Source organism: Macaca fascicularis, chromosome 7, assembly GCF_037993035.2.
Source record: "Macaca fascicularis isolate 582-1 chromosome 7, T2T-MFA8v1.1".
Classification (NCBI taxonomy): Eukaryota; Metazoa; Chordata; class Mammalia; order Primates; family Cercopithecidae; genus Macaca; species Macaca fascicularis.
Genome location: NC_088381.1, coordinates 149,081,084 through 149,105,795, shown reverse-complemented (window position 1 = coordinate 149,105,795; position 24,712 = coordinate 149,081,084). Strand labels below are relative to the sequence as shown.

The 24,712-nt window shown below is 40.9% G+C and overlaps 1 protein-coding gene across 1 annotated transcript in view; it reads right to left on the bottom strand.

Moving 5' to 3' along the window:
- Positions 1 to 992: 992 nt before the first annotated feature.
- TSHR (thyroid stimulating hormone receptor) overlaps positions 993 to 24,712 on the bottom strand; it is a 176,925-nt gene continuing 153,205 nt past the window's right edge. Inside the window, exons 9-10 of the mRNA XM_015454060.3 lie at positions 7,520 to 7,708; positions 993 to 4,369 (exon numbers count right to left, since the gene is read on the bottom strand). Of these exons, the coding sequence (XP_015309546.1) occupies positions 2,956 to 4,369; positions 7,520 to 7,708 (1,603 nt within the window). The 3' untranslated portion in view covers positions 993 to 2,955. The remainder of the gene's footprint in view (positions 4,370 to 7,519; positions 7,709 to 24,712) is intronic.

The window sequence follows — 24,712 nt, the reverse complement described above, 5'->3', positions numbered from 1 at the left end:
CAGTGAGTTACCATCAACTCAAGGCCATAGACCTTTCATCTTTTAGAAAGCTATCAACATGTTTGCTTTGCTGGTGGTTCTATTTCTCACGTTCACCATGCAGTTTTGGCTTGGTCTCATTTTAAATTTCTTCCCTGTCATGTCAGTGGGAATTGAAAGAAAGTCAGTCTACCACTAGGAACTGGAACTTTTATAGCTTTTAAAACAGAATGCATTGATGCCAACAAGTTTCTATGGCGCCCCTTAGGTACTCGGAATGAATGAGAATCACTCAATTATGTTATGAAACAGTTTTCTCCCAAAGTAAGAGCATCTGTTCTCAAACTTTTATTGTTTTTTAAAAAAGTATTGTGGTTACAGTTTTCTTCTTTTTGCCCTTTTTCTTTATTGCCACTCTCATGGTGCTGCCTTGTAATACCCTCTCCTCACTGGCTGCTTCTTTGATGCAGTAGATTATCTTTAAAGCAGGAGTCAATAAATTTTGGGGGTGTTTTAAGAGACACTCTTTTGAGAAACATGCATGAGCTTTAGAGAATGAATTGTGTGACCTCCACTGTGACTAGTCTGTGGCCATTTATCCTCAATGATTTGGGTTTATCTTCAGATAATTGAAAGGTGCTAGATAACATGAACTCTGAACAGGACTTAGAGGTTTATTGTCTTCATTAGCACACTATTTAAATTGCTAGTGTCAATACCAATCATTTACTTGATATATTTGGTTTTATTGTTTTTTCTCTTAGTGATCCCTGTCAATTAATCATAATTCAATTCACCAGGAGTAAGTTTTTCACATAAAAACCACTTATGATCAAGACAGAATGTTATACTTAAGTTATTAATTGGCTGTCAACACTTTATTTATTAATATGGATTCATTAGCAAATGTGCCAATTATTTTCCTTGTCTTCAGTTTTAACACATACAATAGTAACCCCCTAAGAAACTCACAGGTTAACAAAAAAAGAACAACACTCTAGGACTTGGCACCGTTGTTCCATAGGAAGAAAATTTATTTCATGTTGTGAGTGCAAATTTTAGTAACAATTCTGTTGAAGTCACTTTTCTGGGACTCTGTTTCCAAAGCATTAGTTCAGCTGTTCAAGATGAAACACACTATCTATCAAGATGTGATATTTTGAAATGTCACAGGAGAGAAACATATGACAAAAGGCAACACATTTGTTTAATTTCATTAGTTACAAGTGAACTTCTAGGTAAGTCATGATTTTAGATGTTTATAATAGTTTTATTAAGATGTGCAAGTCTCACTGATAGTGATGAATGGGTATGGCTGTGGAGAGATTCCAGGTGAGTCCAGCAGGGACCATCTGTGGGGCCCCATTAACCACACTCCACAATCTGAAAACAACAAAGAGCTTTTATTTCATGGTGTGGTTTATGAGCATTCAGAAATAATGCCATCTCTGCTTGGAGACTTTTCTAACAGGACGTTAGAGGGCTATCATCACAGGTAACCTGGAGAGTACATCTGTAGATAAAGATCCTGACTATTTTAAGTAAAGAAGAATTACTGGGGAAAAGAGGTTTTATGTCCAGTGATAAATAGGGCTGGAAAGAGCTGGCAGTTTCAGAAAAGAAGAAACCTCTCTTGACAGCTTTAGTATCATACTGTGGGCTGGAAATGGCAAAACCCATCCCTAAAGACAAGCGAAGTGTTTTGAAGTGACTCTTCATGGTGAAGTGGCAACTCTAAATAACCAAAATTTGCAACCATAGTTTATTCTTCTATATAAACACGAATCTGTTTTTGGCCTGATAATTATAGCTGGGTAGATCTAGTAATTAAATGAATGATTCAGATCCAGGCGAATATGGTTACTCAATTGAATTTTTGGTTCAGACATCGTAATCAAAAGTGAAACAAAGGAAAAATTTCCCGGGTCATATGTCAAGGCTTCAAGGACTAGGAGACAGCAGCCCTACAAAATAGGAAAAACAGATTCTACTTACTTAGTGCTGTTCTTTCTCTTTATCTTAGAAATACGTTTTTGAGGGAAAGGGTTGTACTAGAGTTTTAAAATTGGAAGAGACTATTGGACTCCTTCATTTCTACAGATTTCTGAGGTCCAGTGATTTGCCCAAAGTCCCATAGTTAGTGTCCAGCCTGTTTTATTAATCAACAGGGGATTGAGTGTGCTCTGCCCATAATTCCCACTTATTGCCACTTAGAAAGACTTTCTAGGGTTCACATCTTTTATGCTGTGAGGCTGGCCAAGAAGAGCAATTCTTAGTTTGCTAGGCCACATAAGCTGAAATCTTGCCAGTTTTTCCAGGCAACACATCATAGCTTGCTCACATCAGGTGGATTCTTGTCAAGAGATGATTAATAGGTTGAGTTAAAAAAACAAAACAAAGCAAAACAAAACTTAAAGCAAATTCTTTCCCTCCTTCATGTCTCATAATAGCTGTTTCTTGTATGACAGCTAGCTGTGTTTGGCTTTTCAGTTTTAAGGTAATCAAGTTCTCTTTGTATCAGGGAACATCTAGTTGAACTGAGCCAACGTGGGACTGATTTTATCTTGTGGTCACCAACCAAATTAATAGCATTTTCCATCTGCTGAATCTTTAGTATGAAACGCTATACGAAACTGAGAAGCTCTATATTGACATGGCTCAGTTAATATTTACTGAACATCCTACACGATGTCATCGCTGGACTTGGTATCAGTAAAGTCTTCTAGATAGTATGGATTATTTTGATTTCACCTGGGATTCAAATATGCTGGTAGCCTAACTTCCTTCTTGGAGGCAATGATTAGGTTAATACTAATCACTCTCCAGAGATAAACTCTTGCCCCATGAAATATTGAAACATCGCCTGCACAAGAGTGAGGGCAGCTATGTGTTGGGGGTGTCATGAGATTGGAATGCATATTCAAGAAACTGTTATTGTGTAAGCTCCCCTACCATTGTGAGTAGTGTAGTGTTAACTTACAAAACCGTTTGCATATACTCTTCTGAGATTTGGCCCTGCTTCTTTGGGGTTAGATGGGAGTTTTCAAGTAGTTCATAGACATCTTGCATGTTGTGGAGATTCTTCCTCATGTTGTGGGTAACCTTTTCAACCTGAATATCAGTGCTGTTCTTTGGAGGAACCCTCTGCCCCCGGTATGCCTGAGCCTGGCGTTTACAGATGCCAAACTTGCTGAGTAGGATGAACACATCCCTCTGGAAGGCCTTGGTGAAAATAGCATAGAGGAATGGATTGGCACAGGAGTTAAGTGGATAGAAGAGGACCAGCAAGATTTTGGAATTGCTAACAGTGATGAGAGGCTTGTTCAGAATTGCTGACAGAGCATAGAACGAGATTGGGGCCATGCACATGAAGTCGGTGAAGATCAACACAGCCATCCTCTTGGCGATTTTGGTATCTTTGTCCCCTGGGTTGTACTGCGGATTCCGGACTGTGATGTAGATCTTCACATAACAGCAGCAGACGATGACGAAGGCAACTATGTTGAGCGTCAGAACAAAAACAATATATGCCAGAGCAAGAGGGGTCTCGGTGTCCATGGGCAGGCAGATGCTGACTTTGGCATAGCTACTTATTCCCACCAAAGGGAGCAGGGCGAGAAGGAAGCAGCAAACCCAGCCCCCAACCATGATGGCACATGCGTGCCTGAGGCGGATCTTCCGGTCCAGGCGCATGGCGAAGGTGATGGCATACCAGCGCTCCAGGGTGATGACCGTCAGTGTATACACTGACAACTCGCTTGCAAAGACAGTGAAGAAACCAGCCGTGTTGCACCCAGGGCCTGTCTGCCAGTCGATGGCATGGTTGTAGTACTCAGAGTGAGTGTAGAGGTCTACAGAGGCAATGAGGAGCAGGTACATCCCCATGCAGAAATCTGCAAAGGCCAGGTTGCACATGAGAAAGCGGGGGACGTTCAGTTTGTAGTGGCTGGTGAGAAGAATAAGCAGGACAAAGACGTTGCCCAGGAGAGCCAGCAGACTAACGAACCACACCACAATTCTCAGGAACTTGTAGCCCATTATGTCTTCACACGGGTTGAACTCATCGGACTTGGGGGTACACACCATGTCTTCATTGTCCCCACACACGGTGTAGTCATAATGGCTGTCAAAAGCTTGTAGAGTCTCTTCCTGGGGGTTTTTGAGCTCCTGGCCAAAACCAATGATCTCATCCTCTTGTTCTTCAAAGAAGACGTAATAATGAGCATTGTTATGAGCATCCTGGAACTTGGACTTTTCCTTGTACCCAACAATGCTGTCATCCAGATTCTCTTCATATTCCTGGTGGAGGGGGCTATTCAAGGCATTCACAGATTTTCTCTGGCGCAAGCTCTGCATACTGCTCTCATTACACATCAAGGACTCAAGGATTCTGCAAGGCAACAAAAAAGTCAGTGCTAGGCTGGGCGCGGTGGCTCATGACTGTAATACCAGCACTTTGGGAGGCCAAGGCAGGGGGATTGCTTGAGCCTAGGAGTTTGAGACCAGCCTGGGCAACATGGCGAAACCCCATCTCCATAAAAAATGCAAACATTAGCCGGGCACGGTGGTATACGCCTGTGGTCCCAGCTACTTGGGAGGCTGTGGTGGGAAAATCACTGGAGCCTGGGGAGGTCAAAGCTGCAGTGAGGCGAGATCAGGCCACTATACTCTAGCCTGGGTGACAGAGTGAGACCCTGTCTCAAAAAAAAAAAAAAAAAAAAAAAGAGTGCTTGCTTAAAACCCATGAATGGTTCCCACATTTACAAAAATATGCAAACTACTTACTATGATGTACATAATTCTGTAAGGTTCTACAGGATCTGGGCAGGCCTGTTTCTGTGACATCATTTCTATGACCTCCCCTCCCCTACTGTGATCCAGTGGCATTGGTCTTATTTATCTTCTGCAACCACTTCAAGAACAGTGATTGAAAAACAAAAACAAACAAAAAAAACCCAACAAAGTGGCCAGGTGTGCTGGCTCACGCCTGTACTTAGCCAGGCATGGTGACTCAATCCCAGCACTTTGGGAGGCTGAGGCAGGCGGATCACTTGAGGTCAGGGACTCGAAACCAGCCTGGCCAACATGGTGAAACCCTGTCTCTACTGAAAATACAAAAATTAGCTGGGCGTGGTGGCACATGCCTGTAATCCCAGCTACCTGGGAGGCTGTGGCAGGAGAATCGCTTAAACCTGGGAGGTGAAGGTTGCAGTGAGTCAAGATTGCACCACTGCATTCCAGCCTGAGTAGCAACAGGGCAAGCAAGACTCTGTCTAAAGAAAAAAAAAAGATGTGGATGCTGAAGCCAGTCGCCGTGGTGGGAACCTGGCTTTATTATTGACTAGCTTGGGTAGGCCCATGAAGTTTGGTTAACTCATTTGTAACATGGGACAATGGGAGTGACTATTTCATATAGGGTTATTAAAGGATTCAATGAATTTATCTTTTTAAGGCTCTTACAATAGCACCTATAGCTTTGTAAGTGCCATATGGTGGTTATTGTTATTATTATTATTCCTATTCAAAGCTCCAAAATCCTATGTTCCCATTGCCTGAAAAACACATGGCTCCCTCTACTCATCATTGTTTAGTTTCAAACTGAATATTTTAAAAATAAAACATTTATGTATTTTTAGTAGATACAGGGTTTCACCATGTTGGCCAGGCTGAGCTGGAACTCCTGACCTCAAGTGATCCACCCACCTCAGCCTCCCAAAGTACTGGGAATACAGAAGTGAGCCACTGCCCCTGGCCAGCCTGCTTATTTTCTGACTTCCTCCACTAGACAGTAAGTAAAATATGAGAGGGAATTCTTGTCTGTTCTATTCACAACAGCCAGGCACATAGAAGGTGCTCAGTAAATATGTGTTTAACAAATGAACGAATGGACACTACCATACAGGCATGCTTGTGGAAATAAGATTTAGTTTTTTCCTTGCTCACCAGACTTACAGCAAAAGGGATTCTTTAACTTGTCTCAGCTGTTGAGCAGATTTTGATTGATCTCTTGGGTTCTGGTTAAAATGTCCAATGGACTTGATCTTCTCAACTGTTTGGAGGCTAAGGAGAAAGCTAGACCCTGTCCCTGAGGTCCACTTAAGCCTCCCACCCAGCCCTTGTCCAGTCCTTCTCAGTGTCACATGGCATCAGTGTAGAGTCCACTATCACACTATCACCATCCTCTACCCCACTCCTGGCTTTTTGCAGTTATGATGCCCATGTTGGCCTTCTTTGTGTGTGTGTGTGCGTGTGTGTGTGTGTGTGTGTGTGTGTGTGTGTGATGGAGTCTCGGAATCTTGCTTTGTCGCCCAGGCTGGAGTGTACTGGCATGATCTCGGCTCACTGCAACCTCCACCTACTGGATTCAAGCGATTCTTCTGCCTTAGCCTCCCCAGTAACTGGGATTACAGGCACCTGCCACCACATCCGGCTAATTTTGTTTTTTGTATTTTTAGTAGACACAGGGGTTTCACCATGTTGGCCAGGCTGGTCTCGAACTCCTGACTTCAGGTGATCTGGCCGCTTCAGCCTCCCAAAGTGCTGGGATTTCAGGCGTGAGACATTGTGCCCGGCTGCCAGATTGGCCTTCTTTGTATGGCTGTTTTAGCTTCTGCCCTCACACCTGATCTGATATTTTCCTGACTGCAATTATGTGTGTAGTAAGTCAATCAGTAAATACATAGAAGCTGAGGAGGACTGAATAGAGATAATCAAGGTGGATTAGGAGGACAGATCGTAGAAGACACAACAGGGAAAATAATGCAGAGTAAAAGTGAAAAAGTAAAAGAATCAGAGAAAGCCTGCAGAGAAAATAAAGGCCATCCCTCCTTCACAGGCTCATAAGCAGCCTGATGTGCACATACTATATATCATAGTTAATATTAATGAAGATCTTATAATATTCCAGGCCATTCCATTCCAGTGTTTTCCATTCAGTTTCCCATTTAATCTTCTCAAAACTCCTATGAATGATAGTATTACGATCTCCATTCCCAAAGATTCAGAGTGGTTAAGTAATGAGGCTGGGATAACACAACTTGGAAAATGGAAGAGCTGCGGTATAAACCCAGCTGACTCCAAAGCCTGCAGGCATGTAACCAGTGAGCTATGACATTTGCAAGGCCCAAACCGATCAGGTAACCCAACTGTTTGTGTTATTTATAAGTCTGTTCTCATGGTTGCGGTGTCTGGGGTCTAATATGTATTGCAGTATCTAATTATGAATTGTACCTGGAAACCGGAAATCATGTCTGCATAACCTCTACAAGATTCTGTGAGATCTGGTTGTGTTTCTCTCTCCTGTGCTATCCGTCACCTCTTCTGCTCTACAGCTATCCAGCAACATTTGCCTTATTTCTCAGCTGTACCCACTTTTGGTCCTCAGGGTCCCTGTGTCCCATGGATCTCCTGTTTTATGTGGATGCTTCCAATATCATCTCCACCTGGTTTTCAAACCAGGAAGCGTCTTCCCCAAAACCAAGAAATGAATTCCACTTCCACCAAGGTCTTTTGTCACTTATGCCGGGTCCCTGCCACTTACCCTCTGATTTTCTTCTGATTCTTAAAAGCACAGCAGTGGCTTGGGTAAGAAAGGTCAGCCCGTGTGAGGTGAAGGAAACTCAAGGAAAGTGGAAGTTTCTTAAGAGTCCAGGTGTTTCTTGCTATCAGTTCCTTCAGGTGCTCCAGGCCTTTGGATGGAAGGGCAGTAACACTGGTATGAGACACGTCCCTGGGAGGTAGAGAACAGAAAAATGCAGAGAGGTAGTGAGCAGCCAGGGCCTTCTCAGCCTTGGCCAGAAAGTCAAACAGGCCTGAGGTAAATGGGGAGATGACATGCTCCTTTCTTATACTGAGTACAGAAGCTGAGCTCCTGGTCTAAGGAGGGATGGATATTAGGCTCCTAAGTCTGTGTTACAGGAACTCCTTGGAATTCCAGTATCCATCAGTACAAATGCTATTTCTACGGTCATTTTATTCTATCCATCACAATACACACAAACCCTTGCAATCAGAGAGAGATGTCAATTTTACTCTGCAACATGCCACCATGTGATTATGAAAGGGTCTCAAGAGGCGAGAGAAATAAAGTAGAACAAAGAAAAAGGGGCCTACCTTGCTATCAGCCGCTGTGGGGACTAGAGTTTGGGGACTGATAAACTGATCACTGATATGAATCAACATCAGTACCATGAAAATCTGATAATGATGCAGACCTCGGAGTCATAACCAGTTACACTGGGAATTCATGACTGAAAACAATTCCCCTGCCCCCACCCCTCCAGTGTCTTTAGAAGACTATAAATCAATTCTTGGAAAGAAAACTCAAATGTTGATATTAACAATGTGAAATCAGATTCAAATCAGTTCCGAGAACAATGGGGTAGGGGGTGGCGGTCAGGCTGGGAACAGTGTAGACATCAGTGTTAGTTACTAAAGTAGAATGAATTCATGGCATTAGTGTGGCATTCTCTGCTCTTTTCTGAATCCCAAAGAGTCCAGGTTCCATGTCTTGCTCCATCATTTTTATTGGCACTATTAATAGCTTGAATAAATCCGTGAATATTTAACCTAATATCCCTCCTATTTTATATTTTGTCAATTAAAATATTCCTCATAGAAGATAATTCCATTTAAAATATTTAATATAATTAATAGTATCCGATTAGCGAGTGAATTCCATTATTTTCAATTTCTTCCCCCACATCACTGTCATTGGACTTAGCTGGGATTTACATTCTCAAGGTTCAAGGCCTTCAGAACATGAAGCTCATGTATTAACCCCATTCTCATCACAGGGCTGTCACTCTTGTGAGGAAAGTGTTGGTGCGGTTGCTATTTTGTTTTGTATTTAATTAAAAAGTATATATAATCTAGCATTTCCCAAATTTGACTGGTGGTAAGAATTACCCTTGGCGCGGCCGGGCGCGGTAGCTCACGCCTGTAATCCCAGCACTTTAGGAGACCAAGGCAGGTGAATCACGAGGTCAGGAGTTCGAGACTAGCATGGCCAACATAGTGAAACCCCATCTCTACTAAAAATACAAAAGTTAGCCAGGTATGGTGGCATGTGCCTGTAGTCCCAGCTACTCAGGAAGCTTAGGCAGGAGAATCGCTTCAACCCGGAAGGCGGAAGTTGCAGTGAGCTGAGACCACGCCATTGTACTCCAGCCTGGGTGACAAAGTGAGACTCTGTCTCAAAAACAACAATAACAAAAAATACCCTTGGCGCTTGTTTCTGTATTATCCCCAGGTGATTTTTAACATTAGACATTTATAAACTGGCATAAATAAACACCTTTGCAGTTAGTGAGAGAGTGGAGGGACTTTTGAGCCAGAGTTAAGCACAGTTGTGAAGCAAATGAAGCTGGGTTTGCTCTCCTGCCTCATCTGTCCTTTTTGAGGCATGTCTTTCTCTTTTAGCCATGCTGTCTTCAAGGTGTGGCCATCTTTCAATTCCAGCTTTCTGGAAGCATCTTAGGTTGCTCTTCCCAGTGATGCTTTCATGTCAGAGCATCTCGTGGCTCATTTCCTTGCTTTGTTGTCTGCTAGATACACTGATTGTGTGTGTTCATCTGAAAGAGTTGATCCAAGTAATGTGCTTGCATTTTAACACATTATTTCTTGAGAAAACATGTTAGTAATTATTTCAGTTACTGCATGACAAAACACCCCAAAACTAAGCGGCATAAATCAACAATATTTTTATTATGAGCATAAGTTTTATGGATCATGAATTTGAACAGGGAATGGTGGGGATAGGTTGTCCCTGTTCTGTGATGTCTGGGGCGTCAGCTGGGAAGATCTGGAGTCTGGGATGACTCAATGCCTGGGTTGGGATTATCCGCAATTTCTTTCACTGGCATGTCTGGTGCCAGGGCTGAGGTGACTCAAAGACTGAGATCAGCTGAGACTGTTGCTGTGGCTACTCCAGGTGGCTTGACCTTCCCACATTACATCAGCCAGATTCTAAGAGAACTATCAAATTCAAGGGCAGAGGACATACAGTCCACCTCTTAATGGGAAGAGTGTCAAAGAATTCGGTGCCTTCTTGTAAAACTGCCCTAATGATCTAAGTGATGGAGACAGCATTGAGGCAGATAATTTGGGGAAAAACTGGCAGTTTATCACTCTGCAAATCAGCATTTCTAGTCCAGGGATCACTCTGGACCAGCATCAGAATCATTTGTAATACAGATTGAGACATGTCCCAGACCAAATGAATTATTATCTCTGTTTGTGGAGCCTGGGAATCTGCATTACTTAAGATGCTCTCCAGGTGATTCAGAAGCTGGTTTCAATTCTCAAAGCATTTTTATGAAGCAGGCAGATACTAAAATTCAGACAAAGAAATATCTCTTTGTGTCCAAAGAGATACAGTGAACCAAGGGTGGCGTCATAACTATCATTTGGGTCTAGAGAACTCAGCTTCAGTGTCCCAGGAACTAGACTTCACTTTCAGGTCTTTGGAGTCTTTGAACACAGATCCAGGTGCAGTAACTCTCCATGGACTCAGTAGGAAAATGGGAGGGAAGATTTGATTCCAAAGTTTGTCTGAGTATGTGTAATGATGTATCCCAGGTGGCCTCTAAGTTAGGTCCCACTCGGGCTGAACTAGGAGGGTGCTTGGTCAGGCAAGGAGAAAGTACGTGTGGGGAAATGTGGATAAACCTTATGACAAAAACATTTATCACACAGTGGGTGCTTGGCATATGGTAGGTCCTCAGTAATTGTTAATTTCCGCCTTGTCCCAATTTGAAGTTTATCTGAGCTCAAGCCAAAAGCAATGAAGTTGGCAAATACAGCTCCAGTCCAGACCTCAACTTGTAGATCCAATTGCTTATTTGATATCTCCACCTGGGTGCCTCACAGGCATCTCCAACTTAATAGGTCCTTTCAAAACTTAACTTTTCATCCCTTGCCCTCAGATCAACCTGCTCCTCCTCTATTTCCCCCCAACATGGTAATTGACACTCTCATCCACTTGACTGCTCAAATTAGTAACCTTGGAATCACTACAACATGTTGGATTTCCTCAAGACCATTGTCCCATCCACCTTTAATCTTGCAAAACACCTATGATTCTGAACACTCCAAAGGAATCTCAAATCCATGTATTTGCATCTCCAGTGTAAGCTTTCTAGTCCAAGCTAACATTATGTCTTACTGCAATATCTTTCCTGTCCAGTTTTATTCTTTTTCAATCCATTCCTCACATAGTAGCCAGAGTAATCATAACATATGAAGTGAGTAATGTCACTTTCCTGCCTAAAGGCCTACAGTGACTTCTCAATATACCATGAATAACATCCGTGCTTCCTGCCACGCCCTTTAAGCTCTTGCAGATCTAGCACTGGACTACCTCTGTAACCTCATCTCAGAGTTCTAAGGCCACTTACAGGCAAAATTAGAATCTATTATACTTGAAGACATCTTAATCCTCACTTGTCATAGTTCTAAGTATCCATTAGGCATGCTGCACCTTAAGTGCTCCTGTGCACTCCACCCACAGTATCTCTGCATTTACAGGGTCAAGCCGGGGGAACAACCGCCTTTTTTCTTTTTTGATTTAACCACCCTTGCAGTGATCTGCAGTTTTAATCAGACAGTCTGGTTGCTATCAGACAGAAAGGTAGGAGATCCTCTATACTTTCCTATGGATCTAGCACTGCCTGTCCACCCAAAATATCTCAAATATAATGATTCTTGCCTCAAAGCCTACTGGAATTTCTTTATTTCTTGTCTTCCATCTATCATTTTCCAGGGCTTAAAGCTTCTATGACCTTGTGGAGTCTCTCTGGTCCTTGCCTTACATTCATGCTGTGAATATTTACAACAACATGAAATTGTGCTGGAACTCCCCCACCCCATGATCAGATGTCAGCCCAGCTGTTTGCACATCTACAGTTTCATTGCTACCACCTTAGTTTAGGTCTGAACTATATTTCACCTGAGTTTTGCCAAAACTTCGTGACTGGTCTCAGAAATCTTCCACTATTCCGATCTTAGGAACTCAGGAAAGAATGTTTTTTCTAAAGGACATTAGGAAAGACTTAGGAAAGAATGTCCTTTCTAAAACACAGATCTTATCATATTGCTTTCCAGCTTGAAATCCATGCCTCCTATAATATCTACAGATTGAAGTTCAAGTTTCCTAGGAGACTATTTCCCCCCCTCCCCAATGGGAGTCTCTTTCTGAATCTTGTGTCATCTTTTTTCTTGATTTTCTCTTCTAGAGCACGTTTTCAAGTAATTTCTTAGGCCGTGTGAGGGAGATATTTTCTGAGTCTTTTGACTTGTTATTACTTCTGGAAGCTTCTCAGACCTTCTCTTTATCCCTGATGTGACATTTCATGAAAGTGTACCTTGATAGGAATCTTTTTCCATTTATTATAATGGGCACTGGGGGAAGAGAGGCCCCTTCAATCTGAAGACCTTTGTCCTTCACCTCTGGGAAATTTTCTTGTATTGTTTCTGGGATAACTTATTCTCATTTTATCTGTTTTGTCTCTGGAATTCTTAATAAGAGGAAAAGTCACCTCCTGGTCCCTCAGACATATCTCCATCTTTTGTTGGAATTTTCTCCTATTACTTTTATTATATTGCCTGGTAAAATTCCTTGAGTGCATCTTCCATCTCTTCTATTAAATTTTTAATTTTAGCTTCATGAGAGCTGGAATACTGCCTGCTCTGTTTATTGCCATATTTTTGGTACCTAGACTGGTGTTTAGCCAACAGAAGACTCTCAATATGTACTTGTCAAATACTTGAATAGATTTTTAAGAGAACTTTCTTGTGTTCTGTTCCTTTTAAAAACAGCGTATTTGGTCGGGCGTGGTGGCTCACGTCTGTAATCCCAGCACTTTGGGAGGCCGAGGTGGGCAGATCACCTGAGGTCGGGAGTTTGAGATCAGCCTGACCAACATGGAGAAACCCGGTATCTACTAAAAATTCAAAATTAGCCAGGCATGGTGGCACATGCCTGTAATCCCAGCTACTTGGGAGGCTGAGGCAGGAGAAAATCGCTTGAACCCAGGAGGTGGAGGTCGCGGTGAGCTGAGATCGCACCATTGCACTCCAGCCTGGGCAACAAGAGTGAAACTCCTAAAAATAAAAATAAAAATAAAAGAATAAAAAATTAAATAAAATAAAAACAGCATATTTGAGGAAGCATACCCCTTTGTTTAGGATCATGGGTTTTAAATTCACACCATCTGGACTTAAATCCTGGCTTCTGCACTTACTTTTAGTCACTTAAACTTTGCGTGCTGCAGTTTCCTTGAGTTTGTTGAACAGTAGCTCTTAGTGTCTTCTCAATAAATATTAGCTGTTATTATTATTATATATTTATTATTATTATCATGATTATTATAGTAATAGGGATGAAATGTGTTCTCAGATTTATCTCGGGTCCTTAATTATTGGTCCTTTCTCATTTCTGTGGTGTCTTTGATTTCTCCAGGCTTATTTCCCCCGCTTTGTGTATCTTGGTTTTGATCTTCCGTGTTAGGAGCATTCATTGACTGGTGATCTCTGGTTGCACACTTCATATTTAAGAGGATGCTTTTCTGTTGGCAGACTTTGCTTTAGGGTAATTGTGTAGGGAGCTGGCCATTATGCTGGTAGACCCTAAAGTGCCAGAATGTGAATGTCTTTTTTGTTTTAGGATTTCTCAACTTCTTCAGCTTATTGAGGAGGTACTTAGCTGTTAGAATTCTGCATAAATAGAGTAGAGGATTAATGTTTCCAGATATAAACTTTCAGTTAACTCTTCTGTTTTCAGTCCCATGTCTTACTCTTACCACATGCCGTACCCATCACCTCTAAGTCCCATTCCTCCCAGAGATTTTACAGGGCAAGACAGCAGTCTCTGACTATGCTCCCTCTGAGTACTGTGAGTTTTGCCTTCCTTCTCTTCTGTTTTTCTTCATTCTGAATTCTGTAGCTCTTCAGGCCATGGATGGGCTCTCACCTGTCTTCTGTGAATGTATGTATAGTAAAAATTCTTGTGGATGTATAAATAGGAAAAATTCCTTTCTCATCTTTTTAAGGGGATCTCAGGAGGGAGAGAAAACAAAATCTTAGGTTTAATGCTTCATTGTAACTTTTAATCACCACTGTATTTAGCACACAGAACTGTGCAAGAGCTTGGAACAAATACTTGTTGAGTACTGAGCCACATTTGATAGTCTCCCAGTTCTGGAGTTGTTGGAGAATAAATCTCAGTCTGAAGAGATCCTCAAACTCAACAAGTCAGGAATCATTTTAAGTTATTTGAGGCTGTATTTTTTCCTACTCACCCAAAGTTTTGTTTGATTACTTCAAATCCAGGATTTTTATTATTATTTATTTATTTACTTATTTATTTATTTGAGATGGAGTCTCGCTCTGTCGCCCAGGCTGGAGTGCAGTGGTGTGATCTCGGCTCACTGCAAGCTCCCCTCCCGGGTTCATGCCTATCTCCTGCCTCAGCCTCCTGAGTAGCTGGGACTACAGGCACCCGCCACCACACCTGGCTAATTTGTTTGTATTTTTAATAGAGACGGGGTTTCACCGTGTTAGCCAGGATGGTCTCGATCTCCTGACCTCGTGATCCGCCCGCCTCGGCCTCCCAAAGTGCTGGGATTACAGGCGTGAGCCACCGTGCCCCGCCTAGGATTTTTAAATAATGTACCTTCTTTCCTAAAATAAACCTGTCAACATGTAGTATTTTTTTTTCTGAGTAAGAAGAATATAAAGAGTTGTTATGGGTGATGAAGGGGTCTGAAATCACTTATGGATGTAGCCATATCGATAGAAACCTACAAGCTGGAGGGCTTCCCTCTGTTTTGTTGACTCTGGCACTCTCTTCAAAGAGCTCATCAAGCAATGGGCATTGAACTCCATGAGAATTTGTCTCTAGCAAGTATTTACTTGTAAATCAGAATGCAGCTGAGCTGAGTCTGGCAGATGGTTTGAAGTCTAATTGCCTAGGTCGTGGGAATAATCTCGAGTTAAGTGTCTAATGAAAGTAACAAGACCTGAATTTGGAGAGAGTGAGTCCTGCAGTGTTATATACAGAGAAGAATATCATGAGATTTTAATGATGCCAGGGGAAAAAAAGAGCTAACTATGTTTAATGTCATAGGAAGAGCAAATTGCACCTCAAAAGCAATTATGTACTCTAGTATCCCCAAACATTGGAACTATTTTTATTTTTTGAGAGATATTTGGTCATTGATTATTATTTAAGATTAACTTATGATGAACTCAATTGCAAATTAAAGAAGCGCTAATTGGCTTGCCAGTGTTCCAACAGCAATTGCAAGTGGCTTTTCTGTTTGCTTGTCATGAAAGTAAGTTTTCCCAAAGGTCAATATGTAGAAGCTGCTCCATTATAAATGTGCAGTTACATCTGTAAATTGGTAGATGAAATGCATCTAAGAGCAGAAAGATTAATTTACTGTTTAAAATGCAATGTAATTAATTTATGAATACTGAATTGAAAAATAAGTTAAAGAAGTTTAAAAGGTATACACTGAAGACAGTGAGCTTATCTATTAATATGTTTAAATAATTTAGAAATGCAATATGCATTTATTTAGCAAGTACAGAACGTATTGATTGCTGTCTAGGTCTCAAGTATAGTTCTAGAAGCTAGGGCTATAGCAGTAAACTAAACAGGCAGAAATTCCTGCTGTCCTCATGCTTACATTCTAGTGGAGAGAAAGGTAACTTTTTCTTAAAAAGTGAAGATACATAGTATGTTAGATGACAATGATAAGCACTATGGGGAAAAGGAAAACAGGGAAGAGAAAAGGCAGAGACCAGGAGTGAGTCACAATGAGAGATGAGGGGACAGTGTCAGGGAAGGCCTCATTGAGGAGATAGTTGAGGAAATGTCTGAAGGAGGTGAGGGAGACAGCCAAGCTGATATCTGGGGCAAAAGCATTGCAGGCCAAGGGACCAGCAGTGTAAAGACTGTGAGGAGTGCACCTGGTATGTTTGAGGAAGCAAGGAGGCCAGTGGCCTTGTAGGCTGTCAAAAGAACATTGCATTTTCCTGGAAGTGAGATCAAAAGGCTGCAGAGGAATGGTATAATCTGACTTATTTAAAAAGGATCATGCTGCTGCTTTGAAAATAACCAGAGTGAGCAAGGGGTAGAAACAGGGAGACCAAAAATAGAGAGGATGGTGCTTTGGACCAGGGTGGTAGCAGTGGAGACACTGAAAATGGTTGGAGTTTGTAGGTATTTGAAAAGTAGAGCCATTGGGACTTTCTGATGGATTGGATATGGGGTATGTGAGAAACAGAAGAGTTGAGAATGACTCCAAGATTTCTAGTCTGCAGCTGGGAGAATGAAGTTACCATTTCCTGTGATGGGGAAGGCTGCAGGTGAGGTAGGTTTGGAGAGAATGATCAGAAGTTCACTTTTGGGCATGTCAAGTTTGAGATGCCTATTGGACATCCAGATGGTGACGGCAGGCAAGTGGTGTTTTATGAGCATAGAATTTGGGAGAATTGTCTGGACTGGAGATTTCTATTTGGGTATCATAGGCTTTAGGTAAAGCCATACAAGTGGATAAGATCACCAAGGAAGTGAATAAAGATATAGATAAAAAGAATATCAAAGATGGAGCCCTGGGGCACTCCATCTTTAAGAGATTAGGAAGAAGAGGAAGAGCTAGAAAAACAGAGTAGGAAGGAACAATCAGAGGTATGGATAAAAACCAAGAGAGAGTAGTGCCTTGGAAGCCAAAAGAAGAATACATTCCAAGGAGGATGGAGTCAGCAACTGAGTCAAATGCTTCTGAAATAAGTACTAATTGGCCATTTGATTTAGCAACCGTGGAAGTCACTGTTGACATTGTAAAGAGAGTTTTAGTGGCATGGTGGGAAGTGAAAACCTGATTGGAGTAAGCATAACAGAAATTGGGAGAGTTGCTGCAAAAAGGCACAGATAAATAGGGCAGTAGGTGGAAGCAGATATAAAGGAAGGGGTTTTTAAAATTATAAATATTTCAGTATTTTCCTAAAAATTAAGTAATCTTTTTAAAAGAAATAAAATCTAAAACAATAACTCTTTAAGGCCATGTAATATTCAATCAGTTTTCCAAGAAAGGCAAGGTAGTTCTTACCTTGTTTAAGTCAGATCCAAATAGATATAGAAAAGGTATCCAATTGATGCCTCTTAGGTGTCTTTTAATCCATATTCACAAAATATTGTTTTAAGATGGAAGAAACTACAGCATATTTACACACTGATGGGAGATAATTTAGTAGGGAGGGAAATACAGATGATTAGGAAAGAAGGGAGAGGATTGCTGAAGCGATGCCCTTGAGTTTTTGAGAGGGGATGGGATCTAGGGCCCCAGTGAAGGGGCCAGCCTTAAAAAGTGACTTAAAATACAGAAAAGAGGAGAAAGGATGTGGGTGTAGATGCAGGAAGATGGGTAGATGTGGTAGTGGGACATGAGGAGTTCTCTTTGGATTGATTTTATGCTCAGTGAAATGGAAATCAAGGTGATCAAGTGGACATGAGAATGAGGAAGAGGACTAGAGAACTGAAGAGAGGGGAGGCCATAGGACACGGTCATCCAATAGAGTGGGAGAGGGAATGGGGAAGTGGGATGTGATCGCTGTGCAGCAGGTAGAGCCTGCTTTGGGTGAGTGATTTAAGGTGGAACCACTTGCCATGTTCAGCTGCAAAAGCCCAGGCCTGCAGCAGGTGGGTGGTTAGACCTAATCAGAGTTGGACTTGGCCAGAAGAGGCTGATGAGACAGAGAGGCAAGGTAGTTAGTTGGCTGCGTATACAAGTCAGTGTTTTTAATGATGGAACATGGCATTTAAGCTGCCTAAGGAAAGAGTGAGGATATGAGGGAGGTGAGAGACAGTGAAATGTTAGTAACAGACTGTAGATCCTGGCAGAACCAAAAAATTGAAGGATTAATGTATTCTAAGGAAAGAGATAGAAAGAGAGCAGGATGTTTAAGATTAAGGTTATGGAGGCTCTGTAGTCATTGGTCATGACAGGTCTAGTGAAGCCTGGAAGTACAGTGGAGGGCAGGCTTGTTGTGGGAGTGGAGCTCAGAAGTCAAGGTATAGGAAAGATAATCCATGTGGATATTGAAATAAATAAAGTTAGGACAGGAGCAGTGTTGGAGGGAAAAAAATGGTGTATATAGGGTTAGGGACTATCCTCTGTTTCAGTCATCCCTGTGGGTCTTGGAGCATATCCTCCATGGTTAAAGGGGGTACCACTGTAGGCAAATGTCTAGAACGTCAGATGGTAATAAGCATCATGGGCAAAAATAAAACGGGGGAGTGGGATGAAGAGTGGTGGGCAGCTTTCGAATTTAAATAGCGCATTCAGGGAAGACCTCAATGAGAAACTTACCCTTAAGCAAAGACATGTATCAGGCAAAGGAGCCAGCTATGGATATCTGGGGAGAGGGTTCTCTGGCAGACAAAACAACTAGTGCCCAACCCCTAAGGTGGGAACATGCCATGTATCCTATTCAGTGTGGCTGGGGTAGAGCCAGGAAGAGGAAAGAAATAGGAGGTAGGATGAGAGACTACGTGGCGTGGGTGCGCGACAAACAGCATAGGTCTTTGAAGGCTGTTTGTGAGGACTTTGTCTCTTTAAAAATGAAGATGATAAACCACCACTGGAGGCTTTTAAGCAGAAACTTAAGAAAATGATTAAGTAAAGTTGCAGAATTACAACAGGTACAAGAATAATCTTACATAGAAGGGGTTGACGTGATGTACCAGGAAGAGATTGTGTTTTAGAGTTAGTTAATACTGAATATCTATCCTAGTATTTCCCTTACGGCCAGGTGACCTCGCGGGACTTACCTGATATCTCTGCACCAGTTTCCTTATGCGTTAAATAGGAATAAGAATACTTTCTATTGAATACTTAGGCCCAAAATGATAGACTGTAAAGAACCAAGCACAATGCTAATGCTCAAAAATGACTTATTATTAATAAGAAAATTCCTGTCTGACTATTCAGAAAATTGATCAGAAATTATGAATCATTTCTCAAAGTCTATGTGTACAAATAAAATTGCTTTGTAACTCAGATATTACTATGATCATTTCTTATAAGCCTCTACTTTCCATGATCTATGAACTCTTTCAGCATTTACTATTGCAACATAATGGATTCTGCAACGGAAAACTGGCATATACTGTAAGTTGGTGAGTCAGCATTCTACCACACAGTGACAAACGGAAACCAGGGCAATTTTTAGTCCATTTTCACACTGCTGATAAAGACATACCAGAGACTGGGTAATTTATAAAGAAAAAGAGGTTTAATGGACTCACGGTTCCACATTGCCTCCTGCCTCACAGTCATGGCGGAAGGCACAAAGCAAAAGGCAAAAGGCACAAGGCACGTCTTACCTGGCGGCACGCAAGAGAGGAAATGAGAGCCAAGTGAAAGGGGGAACCCCTTATACAACTATCAGATTCTGTGAGACTTATTCACTACCACGAGAACAGTATAGGGGAACCGCCTCCATGATTCAATTATCTCCCACTGGGTCCCTTCCACAACATGTGGGAATTGTGGGAGCAACCATTCAAGATGATATTTGGTTGGGGACACAGCCAATAGTCAGATGCTGAAACACAAGCATAGCCTCCTCCTCAATGTCGAATCCCCTCCCTTCTCAACCTCACAACCCCTAACCACACCCAAAATGATCATCATCATAGAGGCAAAAGGGTCAGGCTCAATGCTACTTGTGTGAGATAAAAGGTCCACTTTTTTTTAAGTGTTTATTTCTTTTAGACTCAGAGGCAGAATGTAATTAACAAGATGGATTTCCATGTCCTGGCAGAGATAGTGTGTCATATGACAATGCTTCATTATTTCCTCCCACCTGTTCCAGGAGTGAACTCCCAGAAGAGTGAAAACATTTATTACCCATCCACATTTACTTGGGGAGAACTGTGTGCCTAATTCTACATGCTAAAAACTGCTTTTTGTGTTTCTGTTTGTAGGTTATTTATTCAAAAATTTAATCCAAGGTTGATTTATACCTCTCATTATTTAGCCTGTTGCCAGCATCCTCTAATTAATTGTAAAATCACAAGTAAAACCTGCTACAGAACATAGTACATATGGCTTTTGCTTTACTATTTGGTCCTATGCAATCTTGTTTCACTTCTTTCGTTATACAGATAATTGAGACTTGAAATGGGCAAAATCACCCAAAATTGAGAAGAGTGGTGTGGAGAAGTCAGAATCTTTTGGGGTTGGAAGGCTGAAATCAAATTTATGTAAAAATAGCACAGAGCCTAGCAGGTACTCACTAACAGGTAGAGTTATTTATACATAAAATTGCAAAGAAGGAACAGTGAAGAAGTAATTATTGTCCTACTTGCTCAACAAAGAACAAACTTCAGATTCTTTACTGTTAAGAGCTCCTGGTTAAGGAGGGATAATTAGTTAATAAAATGGTTCAGAATTTACAAGGTTTAGAACATTTTGGCAGTGTTGTTTTCCTAGGATTCATTCTCAGCAAAAATTCTTTTGTGCTCTACCAGTTTTTATCAAGGTAAAAAGCCATTACTTAAATAAGTAACTTTAGCAAAACCATGCTAAAGAAATATTTTATGAATTTATGAATTATTTTTAGAGAAGAAAAGCTACTCTAGTTTACTTTTTGGCCTGGCATAGATAGGAAACATTTACTCAGACTGAATCCCCTGATATAAAATGCATGACCATTTGAGGCCATTGCTCTAGACAGTGGCTGCCGGTGTTTTGGAGAACTTTTACTTAAAGTAAAAATCTTTCGGGGATGATAGTAGTTGCACTGTTAGTCAGTTGAAGAAGTACAAAGGTTTGTATGATTTTGAGGATTTTTGCACTAACTGCTTTATCCCTCTCCCACCAGCAGGCAGCCCACTAGTTGGGGACAGCTCTACAAATAATTTCTCCAATAGTTATGAAAGTAACATTGCCAATATAGATTGCTGTGATTTAATATATTAATTCTTTTTTCTCATAATAGTGGCTATGGTAGTAGGAGATGCTACCGATCAATAAATTAGGATTTTGGGGAAACCAAGCATCCTGAGTTGTCAATGTGAAAATTCCTAGGGCTGAAGCAGACCATTCCCTGTTCTTGTCAAGAAGTCAGCATGCACACCATTCTGGAAAGATCATTGCCTACTCTCTCTCTTCAAATTCTTTCATGATTTTCCTCACAGCCCCTTTGCTGTGCCTCTGGGGATGTGGGCGTGTGACTTAGGAGGGATGACCTACTTCAGTTGCTTCCCTAACAACTCAGGTCCTTTGACATGGGTCTGGCTTGGTGCCCAAGCTAGGCAGTGCAAGATGTCAGTTTATCTTGTGTTTGCAACTCATTTCACAGTCAGTGAGCAGGGCAGCCTAGCGTGCAAGCCTCCCCTGGGTTTGCGTCTGCAAGAGGTTCCCTTCTCCAAGGGAGCTGCACCAAGAGCTTCACTTGGTAAGCACAGAAAGAAAGTCAAGGAGCTCCAGGCTGATGAGGTATTTGGAGCTCAATTTCCCTCCCATCAGAGGGAGATCCAGTCCCTGTCAAATTGCCAGGAAGTACAGATTAGCAGTCCCAGCTCAGTGGCTGTGACAGAGGTATCCAGGAATAATACAGTCAGGGCTGAGGTGAATTGAGGGCCACAAACTTTAATCTGTTATGCAACTGTTACTACTACTTCCACAGGGGCCATCCTTACCTGCTGAGGCAGATTAGGTTGTCCATAATACGATTTCAAAACACCATTCCAACCCTATCCTTTCGCCTGAATTATGTTATTTTTTTCCCTCTGAACACATCCCATATTTTCCTATAGACGTGGCTTTGTTTTCTCTCATAACTCTATCACTGTTGCAATTCTGCCCCTCACCTGAAGCTCATCTCAAATACTATCTCCTTTAATAAAGCTTTCGCTGATCACCCTAACTAGAAATGGCGTGTTCAGTCTCTAAATATCTCCTATGGCTCTTTTTACATTAAACTTATGTTACAGTTACTTATTCACATTTCTCCTAAATTTGACTGTAACCTTTTCAAAGCAGAGGCTGTGTCTTATCCTTATAACTCCTGGACCTCAATAGGTGCTTAGTGAAATGCCTGTGGAATAAGTGAGTAAATGGACCATTTCTACTAGGGTTGGCAGAGAGCTGGTGGTCAGGACCAAAACTGATTTTATTTAGGTCAAAAATTTTATTCTGGAACACAATTGAACAATATAAAGACAAAAATCCAATAAAAATGGGCGAAAAATTTGAACAGAAACTGGGTGAAAGAAAATATACAAATAGCTGACAAGTGCCTGAAAAGATGCTCAACATCATTAATAGTAAGGGAAACATGAATTAAAACCACAATGAGAGACCCACTAGAATGGCTAGAATTAAAAAAAATGACAATTAAAAGCACTGGCCAGTATAAAATGCTCATACCTTGCTGGTGAGAAAAGAAAATGAGACAACCCTTTTAGAAAGCAGCGTAGCAGTGTTTCCTGTAAAGTATACGTAAAGACATATATATATAGAGAGATATACATCTATCCTATTACCTGTCAATTACTACTAAATTTTTATATTAGAAACATAGCATGTCTATGGGAGGTAGGGTGAGGCATGAGGGAACTTTCTGGATGATGAAAATGTTCCAAGTCTTAACCAGGCTAGAGTAATATAGCTTTGTCAAAACGCATCAATCTGCACACTTAAAAAACTGTATATGTTATTGTATGCAAACACATATTGTAGTTAAAACGTGTTTGCTCAGGATCATCCTAGAAAATCATGTATTCACCTGTGTTCTTCAGGCATGCAGGAAAGGACTCTGCCACAAATTTTCAGCCACCTATTAGTATTATCTTGTGAAGATCATGAAGAGTTTTAAAAAAAAGAAAGAAAAAAAAAACAAGAAATATGAGTGTGCCATGACCCTTGAATTAATTTGATCAGCTAAAACCAAGAAAAGTTTATTTTTGAAGTTTATTTATGTTGATACCTGTAATGCAAACTCAAGGATATTATTACAGAGATTTCCTCTTCTTAGGAGGTACTTACTCAACAATATGCTAAATGCTGTATTAAAGTGGGTTACATAATTTAGAATTTAGAGAACTCTGCTTATTATGAAAGGCATTGCATTTCAGTGTGTTCTTTTCTTTGAGATTAAAAACACCAAGAGATTCTCTTTCAAAATAAGATAAAAAGAAAACAAGGTAATCAAAAATGGAAAGTATAAAAATGGAAAATGAGATTGCATATCTTGATTAAAAATCAATCAAAAAACATTATACTTCCAAACTAAATTTAAAAGTCTTTTTGAAAAACAACAAGTATTGGATAATAGATCTTCTGACTCTAGATATTGCACCTGTTTTAAATTAGATTATCGTTTGAGAAGTGACCTTGAAAAACGCTGATTGAGTGGATAAGTTTGGTTTTATTTTTGTTGACCATTAGACATGACTGTATTTAAAACCTTTATATAAACCTTGTATATAAAAACTTTTATGAGGCAGAAATATATATGGCATCTGATTCTCTTTTCTTTAGATGGAGTTTAAGATTTTCCAAGTTTGGCTTTTACAACAAATGACAATGAAATCATGGCTATTTGATATTTAGCTACAATTCATCCAATATTTATTGACCACTTTCTGTCTTCTGTTTTGAGGCAGGAAGGTTATAAAAAGTATAAGACACTGCTTATTTCCTCTAGAATCTTAAAGTCTAATTATGGAAAGAAGATATGTGGGAAAAAATAATGGAGATTTTGACAAAAGATGAAGACAAGAATTAAAGAGATGTCACACGTCCTTGCATGATTAGTTAACAAATTCATTTTCAGACAACAGTTATGCTTGGAAGTTCAGGAATGAGACTGGACTCTTCTTTGTTCATTTCTTACTTTTCTCCTATTGGCCTCTCACATGCTGACATCTCCATTGTCTTCTCTTCCTATGCTTTGTGGCTTTGTTATTAAATTAAGTGTTAATTTTTTTTTTTTTCCCTCAGACGGAGTCTTGCTCTGTCTCCCAGGCTACAGTGCAATGGTGCAATCTCGGCTCACTGCACCCTCCCCCTCCTGGGTTCAAGCGATTCTTGTGCCTCAGTCTCCTGAGCAGCTGGGATTACAGGTGCCTGCCACTGCTCCCAGCTAATTTTTGTATTTTTCATTAGAGACAGGGTTTCACCACGTTGGCCAGGCTGGTCTTGAGCTCCTGACCACAGGTGATCCACCCGCCTCAGCCTCCCAAAGTGTTGGGATTACAGGCATGAGCCACCATGCCCGGCTGAATTTTTATTAAAATAATGCATGGACCTATTTTTAAAAAGCAAATTATACTGGAATCTTGATAATACAAGAGGCAGCCCTTCCCTGCAGTCTGGTGTCTGATGTCCCAGAAGTAACCCCTTTTAACTTCTGGTATTTCCTTCCATAAGTGTAATTATTTCTTGATTTATTGGTTTTAGATTTTATCTACTATAGATTTAGATTTTACTCTACTATAGAAGATGAGGATTTGGCTTTCTTTTATCATCCCTCACCCCCACACATTTCCTCTCCTGACACACTCCTCTACTCTCCTGAAATAGTTTTGTGACATAGTTGGTTAAACCCATAGTCAGTACTTTGGTTATTGCAACTTTGCATATTGTGCTTTCATTTCCTTTGTCATGTAACTGTTTTATTTTTATTTTTTATTTTTTCATAAGATGTCCATCTGTCT